At 38.0% G+C, this 10,407-nt stretch overlaps 2 protein-coding genes across 2 annotated transcripts in view; both read right to left on the reverse strand.

Annotated features, from left to right (window-relative positions):
* The window catches only part of arih2 (ariadne homolog 2 (Drosophila)), an 11,979-nt gene extending 11,577 nt beyond the window's left edge, over positions 1 to 402 (reverse strand). The window contains exon 1 of the mRNA XM_008318746.3: positions 251 to 402. The gene's annotated coding sequence lies outside the window, so the exon portion shown is untranslated. The remainder of the gene's footprint in view (positions 1 to 250) is intronic.
* A 905-nt stretch (positions 403 to 1,307) lies between these two features.
* Positions 1,308 to 9,221, reverse strand: xpc (xeroderma pigmentosum, complementation group C). The gene is made up of 14 exons (XM_008318747.2): positions 8,951 to 9,221; positions 7,373 to 7,705; positions 7,201 to 7,297; positions 6,966 to 7,050; positions 6,694 to 6,851; positions 6,465 to 6,585; positions 5,938 to 6,027; positions 4,940 to 5,740; positions 4,647 to 4,807; positions 3,977 to 4,058; positions 3,386 to 3,517; positions 2,817 to 2,986; positions 2,198 to 2,291; positions 1,308 to 1,969 (listed from the first exon to the last, which is right to left on the reverse strand). Exons 1-14 carry the CDS (start codon positions 9,057 to 9,059, stop codon positions 1,643 to 1,645), a joined length of 2,760 nt encoding a protein of 919 aa, XP_008316969.1. The 5' UTR covers positions 9,060 to 9,221; the 3' UTR covers positions 1,308 to 1,642.
* Positions 9,222 to 10,407: the final 1,186 nt, after the last annotated feature.

The raw sequence follows: 10,407 nt of genomic DNA on the forward strand, positions 1-10,407 counted from the left end.
ACGCTAACAGAGCAGACTAATGGCGGCTTAAAACATACATCTTATTGGTATAAAATACGAAAACATGACGACATAATAACTAGGTGGGTAAAACACCCTTTTATCGTTCCCTCTCGCTGTGCCCCCGCCTCTCGGTCACTCTAGTCCGGGGATTGAGATGTAAACAAGGCCCTCTGGAGCTCAGGAGTAAACAGACATATTTTAACAACTACAGCTAAAGTGGTCACAATTAAAAACCGGTGGTGTTTACCTCTCAGAGCAGCGAAGGCTCAACGTACGATGACAACCTGAGACGGTTTTAGTGTGAGAGCCGAGGAGCGAAAAGCTGTACTGTGCTCGCTTGGCTGGTAGGCGGAAGATACACTGTTACGGGGTGCTTATCTATGACCTCACATCCGCCGCGGTCTTCCCCTTCGGACTTTTTTAACTGCAGGTCTGCCTTGTAAAATATAGATTGAATTATATTACCTGTTATACTGACAGAATAGCGGTTTTGGTGTATACTTTACACTACTACTATACTGTTACTGCCCCCACAATAAAGCATATTTATAAAGTACAATAGTGCAGGTATTTTATTCTGAGGCAGCCATATTACGTTAACATTAATAAGAATTGAGGCTACAGAGTAATTATTACCACTTGATGTTTCTAAATCTTCCCTAGTGCACCTTAAAAAACAAGCACAAGGCTTTGTTTTTTTAAATTATAGTAACTTAACTCTGTCTTTTTTGTTTTCTGTGTCTACAATTAAAGGTATTTTTAAGTGTCACTGAGGTGTCATTTTGCCAAGTCAAACTATTTGATCTGTTTTTCTGAATGGTCATTTAATTTTTTAAATGATAATTTTCAAGACAACTAAAGGAAGAATAAACTAACATGCACTTGCTGGCATATCTGTGTTGTTTAGCTTGTGCAGTGGGTAGCAGATGATAGACTGAAGGAGCCAGAGTTGTAGCTGGACATCTAGATGGAGCACTTAGAGGTCTTTAGGTCTGAAGCCATATAATCAATGGCTTCATAAACAATGCATTAGCCTATGCTGTGGTTCTCAGGAGTGCAGGAGAGGAGCAGAAGGTCATGCCCCTTGAGCTGGTGCATTGATAAATTATCTCGAATTACTGGGAAAGGAGGTGCAGTGTCTATATAATTCTCCCATTAATACTCCTTCTATTCTTATTTTTCTAAGAATTTAGAAATGTACAGCTAAATATTTCTACAGTTTGTCACACTGATTTACAACAGCTGCGGTGATCATATTTAAATATATTTTTTAGACATTAAAAACAAATTATAAATTTAACTTGTTCTGCTTTCTCTTGTATATACATTTTATTTATTTTTATTTTTTACAAAAATCTTTTTCATACAAAAATCGCTAACTACCCCAGCATCAGCTGTTCTGTATGAAAACTTAGTTGACATCTGATTAATAAGTGATAAATGATTAGTATCAGTTACAATAGAGTTAAGGCATGATGCTGTAATACAAAACAACATTCATATTCACAACAAACAACAACTGTACAGGTATGAAAGCCCAAAATCATCTTATTGGATCGCTACATGAAGAAGCTTTTCCTGCTGTACAATAATTGAAGAGCTGAAGGCAGGTTCTATTACTTTTGTTTCATCTCTAACGTTACGCCTTTTCAAATGGAAACAAATGTCTCTCCTGGCCTTTCTTCTCTCGTTTTGTGGTTGAGTTCTTCTTCTGTCCACTAGAGTTCCCGCTACCCACCTCTGTTTGTCTGTTTTGAGGCCACGACATGGCCAAGGTTTCAGATGCAGTTTTAGTTGGAGAACTTTTACTGTCAACCTCTTCCTCATCAGATGAAAGGCCAACATCATTGTCTCCATGATGCACAAGACCTAGATTCTTCTTGCTGTAGCGCTTTTTAAGCCTCTCCCTTATCAGTAGTCCTTTTACCAGCAGTTTCCAGTTTGAGAAAGCTCTCTTTTCTTTTTTCTGTAACGAGGAAAAAAATGTTGACGTATGTAGCATGACAATCCTTAAATGAAACAAAACAAAATAGTGAAAACTGTGTCTTACATGTTAATTTGTCATTTATATTATTACTGAGAATACAAGTTTGTACTAAAAGTAAAATCAAATGAGTAGGGTCTCACATTTTTAACCTGAATCAAAGATGCTTTTTTTTTCTCTCTTCAAAATAAGCTCCACATAAGTACACACCTCTTTTTCCTTTTGCTTCTGAAACTCTTGGTCTTCACTCCATGCTGCTCTGAGAATCTCCTCATGCTCCTCACACACAATATATCCATCAGTCCTAAAACACACAGAACAACTCACTTTCAATGTTTAGGAAAAGTATTATGCATTTGAGATGGAGCAGGTATACCGAAGCAGGAACACCAGTAAGGTTGCCAACAATATTAATCAAAATCCCAGCATTGAACTAAATCAATGGACCAGATGCAATAGATGAATAACCCTTCATGAAAAAATATTTTAACAAATAAAACACTTTCATAAAATATTTGGTGGAAATGGCTTTTGATCAATGGATTTTGATATAATTCTTGACAAAGCGTGTAATTAACATATGTTACAGGAAGAATTAACAGCTCAGTAGTAAGTGAGAGTTAAGTTCTTTCTGTGTTTAGAGACTTCAGGGAATATAGTAAAAATATGATAATAAACATTAACTAGAGTTTGGTTGATCTCTGTACCCTGGTGTCTTTAAAACCCAACTTGTGACTATAAATTCTTAAACTGTTGTGCTCTGCTGTTCTATGTTGCATTTGCTTGAGGTCACTGCAGCAGATAACAACAGTAGAAACTGTTGACCTACACAGCATGCGAGTATCCACCGTGGAAGTCAAATCCTGTGACAGCAGGAGCAGCTTCTAGGTCCAGTTTCCTGGCCACACGGTGCAGGTTTGGCAGTCTGAGGTGAACACAGCCCACTGGTAACATACAGGGCTTGAACAGATACACGTTACCGTATTCATTACGGGGAACCTGATAAAAGGAGAAACAAATTAGGTTGACAACTGTAGTCTATCAAATGAAATAGAAAAGTATACAACTTTTCTGAGGCATACTGTCAAAAGAGTGTAGTTCTCCATACAAAATACTTGGAAAGTCAAAATATGTGGTTGTGGACTACGCAGCATTGTAATAATTGATAGATCAAAGACAAGCTTTGGTGGCTAAATTCTTGACTCCACATACGTAAATGCATTGTTCCAATTGACATTTTGTCCCTCATGTCTGAAAATGTCTTCAATGACCATGAAGGCATCATGCAATTCAAAAAAACGACGACATTCTAAGTGGAGTGTGTTTGAGGGGACAGAAAAGAACAGGACAGGGCCGTTATCTGCATCAGTTTCACTTCCTCTCACTTCCGCCCGTTACCTTCCCGTCCACAGCAATAGGTGGTTGATACTCTTCCGTTTGCCATTCTCCAAACAGGGCAAGATCATTTTCATTTTTCGTGTCAGACATGATCCTGGCCTTACGGGAACGATTAGAGAAGCCCTTCACCATCTGACAAAGGCAAAAACAATTGGGAAAATATTTGTATTGAATGGATGTTTATGCAACAAAAATGAGACACTTCTGATAAATCCATGACTTGTCCAAAGCAACACTCCAAAAAATCAGCTGATTACTATTTTGCTATAATATTTTGGCTCAGTGAGTGGGTAAGTCTAACCAAATATGACTTGAATACTGGGATCTGTGTCAAGACTGACTTTGAAATACTGTGACAACATTACAACCAGCTACCCACTGATTAGTGTTTTCCTACTGTTCAGTGTCTCTCCTCATGGGTAGTTTATTTTAAGTATCACAACAATGTCAGCAGATTGGAGGTATGTTTCAGGGGGTATCAGGGAGGAAGACAGCAGCAAGACTGACTGTTTTACCACAGTAGAAATGTGTTTTATGTTGTATTTAGGAATGACAAAGCTGAGAGGGAAAGAAAAAAAAGTTCCTTCTCACTTTGTAGGGCTCTTCTCCTAGTCTGACGGTCCGCGCCTCCTTCAACCATGTGTCTCTGGAGTGTAGGGTCTGCACACAGTCTCTAGAGAAAAATACCAAAATAGAATGAATAAAAACATACATCAGTCACAGATGCAGAGACAACAAAACTAGTTCTTAATTAAAGACTGTCTGACCATTAGCTATAGCTTATTTTTACCTATATGTAGATCAGGCATTTTGACTGTACATCATCAGTACAGTATTAGTGCTTAACCAGTGCTTCTTTATTAGTTAATATATGGTCTGACTTTAGACATGCACACATGATCAACAGCATAGGAGGTGAGAAGAAAAACCCCCCACCATAATTCATGTTTTTCTGTGTTATAACATTATTTCAGCGCCTTACCACACGGGGGCAGTCTAACCAAGGGCCTCTTACCACTGCTACAACCTCTTATAGACATGCACTGAGTATGAGAAGTTTTCATTTGTTTAAAAAAAAAAAAATGAATAGAACAAGAAGATAACGAACTAAATAGTTCTCACATTTTTATCTTACACCAATATAATCACAGGATGCGGCTTATGCAATGAATCCTACAACATTTATGAGACAGTGAGGCTGTAAAATACAGTTAATTCATATTAATTACATTACTATTCAATCTTCTGCTGTGCTACAGACCTGGAGTACACTGGCTCTCCTCTGCAGTATCCAAGCACTGTGGCTGTTGAAGGGTAAATGGCTTCATACTTCAGCAGGTGTCTCTTCAAGGCATACAGAGGATGGTTCTTGTACTCAGCTATGGAGATGGGCAGTGGTTTGTTCAGCAGCCTATTCTGAAGCTGCACACCAGAAAGAGATAAAGGGAGAAAGGAATTGGTTTTCTGACTAGAAAACAAGGCGATTTTCTCACAGGTTTACACATTAATTTTATTAATGAGTCAAATATAAGGTTATAAAAGAGTTTGTCTTACCTCTTTTTCCTCCTTCTTGTCTCTTTCATCCTCAGGTCCTAAAAAAGGTGCCAGTGTCTCCTCCCACCACTCATCATCCACCCGCCGTTTTCTCGATGACGTCATCCAGGTTGGGTCATACTTCTTCCCCAGGTCCTTCAAAAACCCATCGCCGTCTACTGACACTACATATGTCACGGGGGCAGTTGCATTTTGGGAGCAGAGCTTAGGTACACCCACCCCGTGTTCAACGTCCACACACACCCAGGAGGCAGTTTTGTCCAGATACACCTCCAGCCACTCGTCTGCTCCAGATCCTGTCTTTTTCCCACTACGTCTCTTTGATGCTTCTCCTCCTTCATTTCCCTCTTCCTCTTCTTTTTCTTTAACCAGTTTTTCCTTTACGTTTTTTTCTGTAGCAGCAGTTTTCCTGTTATTTTTCACTTTGCTTTTTGCTTTTCCATTTTTTGATGATTTAGCCTCACTCTCAAAATCATCACTGTCCTCTTCACTGGTTACCTGAAATTCCTCCTCGTCACTGAGCCTCTCTTCTGCCTCGCTGTTGCTTTCCTCCTTGTAGCTGACCTTTGAGGCAACACTACGACGTTTTGAGTTCTTTGGTCTCTGTCCTCCTGGCTTGACAGTCTTCTCCTCCTTCTCTTTTGTGTCTTCTCTTTTTGCTTTTTTGCCTCCATGGTCTCCCTTGGATTTAGCTGCTCTCTTGGTGCCAGGTGAGACTTTTTGCTCAGTAGTCGTTCTGGAGGTTTCTTTATTTTTGGGACTTTTTCCTGAGTCACCGGCCGATTTTCCTCCTCCCTTGGCCTAAAAAAAATGACAAAAAAGTCAACTAGTAGCACAATGTAAAAATAGCAAATCAAGTGAGTTCCTGTTGTGATTTACAACACTGTGCAGGAAAACATCATATATCATACAGACACCAAACAAAGGATACTTGAACTACAGATGCAGTTTTTTAAGAACACAGTGAAAGACTGTTGAACACAGACAGACTTCTCTACCTTTGCTGATGGAGGTTTAAAAGACACTGGCTGCAGGGACAGAACCAATCTACAGGAGAGCAACAGGGATCTCAGGAACAGCAGAAATAACTGTAGGAAGGAAAAACCCATACATGTGTATTTTTAGCAGGACTCTCAAATTGCGTTAATTAATATGGGACAATTAATCAGATAAAAAATATTTAAGTCATTTTTGAGGCAGAATGTCCTGCCCATGCTTTTCAAAATTAGCACACTATATGTATTTGTGTGTGTTAATGTATAATTTACAAGCTGTTATTTCTGTTCCAGCAATACACTGAAAAAGTGCTACCTTTAGAAATGTTAATTTATTGATTAATCATGATTAACTGTGATTATTTACGACCACGATCAATCATGTTTAATAATGATTATTCTGGAGGAACAGCTGCAGGAAGGAAAAAACGAAAACACCCCGTGATCTATCAGATTAAATTAATTTCATCACTTGACAGTCCTAATTTTCAGTGGAGCATTTTATTCATTATTTAATGAAGCACACGTACATGGGTCATTTCCTGGTGATTCCTTGCAGAAAGACTAGCTAGCCTTCTCTCCAGAAGAGCCTGTGGATCTGGACGTTCCTCATAAGGAAGACTAGGATTGAGGGTGAACGTAGCTCTAAACCTGAAATTTACATCATTAGTTTAATTACTAGTAAAATGAAAACAAATGGTATTAATTGGCCCAGGCTTTTGTAATGCTAATGTAAAAATGTATAGATAAGGAACTTACCATTTAAGTAATCCAGAGAGGTAGTTTTGGTCAATGCGTTCCTTTGCAACCTTGCCAAAGTGGGCGGGCAGCAGTGACAGGGAGATGGCCAGGAGGTCGGGTTCACTGCACAGACGGTTACGAAACATCCCACTGCCGATCAGGCACATGAGGTGAACCTAAGACACGTTGGTCACAGACACACTTGAGTTTGCAACAGTAAAATACTCAACTGTCACAGATGAGACACCGTGTAGCAGCATGAAAACACAAGTGTAGTGTGTGTTGTCTACCTTGTGTGTGTCCATCAGCAGGTCTTTCTTGTATCTGTTTATCATCCTCCTCATATAGGTCTCATACTCCGCCTGCCTTTTTTTCCTGGCCAATCAGAAACAAAAATGATAATCAATATCACTTTTGTTTTGTTTTATTGAATAAGCCTAAGTTTAATTATTATTATTTATTAATACCTACAACAATGTACTCTGAATGTTTTTACTGGCATTAATAAAACTTTGAATCACTGACTTTTTCTTGACTTCTACCGTCTCGATCTCTATCTCCACAGCCTGAGTTGGCAGATCGGGTTCTGCTGCTTCCACTGGACCCAATGGTTCATCAAGTTCTGGCAGACACATACATATTTTTGAATATGAAATATGAAATGAGAGCAGAAATTATTTTTTAACAGAGCATGTACCTTCCACTTCCTCCCAGTCGTCCTCTTCTTCATCGCTGTCATCGTCTTCATCGCTGTCATCGTCTTCCTCTTCCTTATCTTTTTCTACTCTCTTGGTGCGAGCAGCTAGCTTAGATGCTGGTGAGGTCACCATGTCAAAGTCGTCTTCACTGTCATCCTCCTCATCCTTCACTGCTGACTGGAAGTACTGACTAGTGTTAACAGTAGTAGCACTGGTGGATTTTAAGGTGTTGGACCCTGCTGTTGGTTTCGAGGTCACAGACTGGGATTTTGTTTGAATCCTCCTCACAAGTTTCTCTTCTTCCTCTTCTTTTTTCACGGTAACAACATTTTCTTAAAAAGCAAAGCACAAAGTTACAGTTACTATTTTATATAAGTTGCTGAGTTGTAATTTTTTGTCTTTGTAAAAACATTTTTTATCATGCACAGATGGACCTGTGAGTATTTTTAACACCTACTGCAACAGAAATGAAACTTCAAATATTCAAAGAGTTACTGAAAATTATTGTAGTCCCTTTGTTTTCCCCCAAAACAAAGGATTAACCCCAGACAGCCGAGTATTGAGATAATGCATAAATATTGCAGAAAATCTTGCAACAACAACAGAGTTGCATTTCATTTTGTGAGGAAGTGGAGCACATGTGTGTATCAGGGCCAACTCATGCAGTGAAATGCACCTGCTGTTTTGCCACTGTCGTGGGGTGGTGCACCAATATGACAAACAGGCATGAGATGAAAACAAATGAAAACATGGAGCATTTGTTGTATTTTCAATGACAGCAGAATGTTGGGTTTTTTTAACAGCACAACAGATTACCAGGACTACCTCAATAGTATTGTAAGGAATTCTTTATAAAAATACTGAACATCACTTCAAAGAGGAAACTGTGTTCTATGTGATTAAGAATGACAAAATATTTTAAGATGGGTTTACCGACCCAATATAATATAAATTGTGATTTACAAGATAAATAATATACACTGCTATAAACTATGATGTAAAGTAAGAACGACACCAATTAGAGTTACCAAAAAGGGGCTTTAGGCCAATAGTTTGACTAAAGTATTATCACGTATGTTTATCTAATGAAGTGTTTTGTCAAAAATATCTTTTCGCAAACAAAGGTTCAAACGCTCCAAGAAACAAATAGTCTACCTCTAGCCTTCTCTACTGAACTTCTTCGGATACGAACCTACATGGGCATATTTAACATTTCATATACCTACAGTTAAATGCAAATAATTTATCCGGATCGTTTTTTTAAATTAACGGGTTTTTAGTAAGAGCCGTAATAGTTGCATTACAGACAAAATGAAAATCTAACTAACGGAATCCATAAATAACAGCCATTAACTTTATCTTTTCATATTAAGGATTTTTTAAAAATATAACAGAAGAAGATAAACAGAAATCATTCATATTGTTGCAAAACGTACACTGTGCAACATCCAACAATCCTAAACATTTTTTAATTAATGTTTTCTTCACATTTCTGCTTAAGTGAATTTAAACTAAAAATCGGAAAATACAACACAGACTTGTAAGATAAATCAGTACTGCTGTTGATTTTTTTCCACCTGCTTCTCTTTTCTTCGCTGCTTTAGATGCGCTGTTCTTCGTCTTTAGCAAATGCTTAGCTTTCTTGGGAACAACTTGTTTTTCCGCGCAGTCTTTCCTTTTGGCCATGGTTTCTTCTGTTGTTTAAAACAATAGTATAATTGTTTATATGTTTACATATTTTTAAAAAGTAAAAAGTGACTTCTGTTCATGGTCTCTGTCATTCTGTTGTTATCCAACCTTTCATTCTTGCGTTACACAAGAGCGAACAACGCTCCGGATGTTTTGGAGGGTGGACTCTGATGTCATATCCGGTTCTAGATTTCAGTAGAGCCAAATTTGACCACTTCAAGGCGCTGTTGCTTTTTTAAAAAAATGATGTACGCAGATAACGTCTATAAATAAAAACACTGTCATACACGGAGTAAAAAAGACACTTTTATTGTTTAAAAAAGACAACAATAGCCAATTACCCTCTGAAATAATTGTATTGACGTTTTAATGATACAATTACTGCTACAACTTCTACTGTTCTAATTTTAGCAATAATATCAACTATAATAACAATAGTAATAATAGTGAAAACAATAATACTAATTGTTTGTTTGTAAAACACACACGTAACACAAAGCTATACAGTACACGTAAAGGTGGTCATTACCACTTAGTTTTGTAAGCTATTCATGCAATTTCTTAGTTGTAGTTTGTCAAAATAAAACTAAATAAAAATATTGTCTTTAACTAGCACAAAACATTCCACATTTAGATTTCTTTATTATGTATTTGCACCAAGTTTAGATTTTTATTTCTTGTAATCTGACATTCTAACAACATTTTTTCTGACTACTTATAATAAGTAATTCATTCTGGCTTGGTTCTTTGTGTCAGCAACATCTTAGAATTTTTTATCATCCAAGTATTGCACGATGCAGGGAACTCTCCTTCCCATTGGCAACCTTAATAAAGAATTAAATAGGTGAAAGACCATGACTGAATGAATTCTTTATCTTGTTATTTTGCGACAGGTTGTGTAATTCCCCCTGAAACAAGTTCTGCCTCTTCACTCTGAATCAATTTGGTTCATTTTGGTTCAATCTAATTTTCATTCTGCTGTGGTGCGATTTGTATTGATCATACTGAGAGTCTGTGGCAGATGTGTGTGTTTCACTTCACAGAGCCGTCTGTCAGCTCCTACAGTCAGACAGCTTCAGACTGAGTCGCTGTAGTTTAGTTGCCTGATGGGACCAGGGAACTGTTGTGCCCCGGGTGTGTGTGTATGTGGAAAGAAGGCACCGTATGCATATCTACTTCATGCATCCGCATAAATGAATGCATGCTTATGTGTGCAGTGCACGTGCATGTGTGACAGGTTTGCACTTTGCAGTCTCCTGGATGTGGGCATGCATTTATGGCCTTCTTTCAGCAAGTAGCCTCCTGAGGGTACTCATACATAAAGTTGTGTGTGTGTGTGTGTGTG

Source organism: Cynoglossus semilaevis, chromosome 10 (assembly GCF_000523025.1).
Source record: "Cynoglossus semilaevis isolate Cse_v1.0 chromosome 10, Cse_v1.0, whole genome shotgun sequence".
Lineage (NCBI taxonomy): Eukaryota > Metazoa > Chordata > Actinopteri > Pleuronectiformes > Cynoglossidae > Cynoglossus > Cynoglossus semilaevis.

Excerpts from the sequence above, each read along its gene's own strand:
- xpc (XM_008318747.2), bottom strand. The coding sequence starts at position 9,059 with ATGGCCAAAAGGAAAGACTGCGCGGAAAAACAAGTTGTTCCCAAGAAA. Across the intron at positions 6,586-6,693 it reads CTCTCTGGATTACTTAAATG|GTTTAGAGCTACGTTCACCC; the intron begins GTAAGTTCCTTA and ends TGTAAATTTCAG. Across the intron at positions 4,059-4,646 it reads GGAGAGCCAGTGTACTCCAG|AGACTGTGTGCAGACCCTAC; the intron begins GTCTGTAGCACA and ends ATTTTTCTCTAG.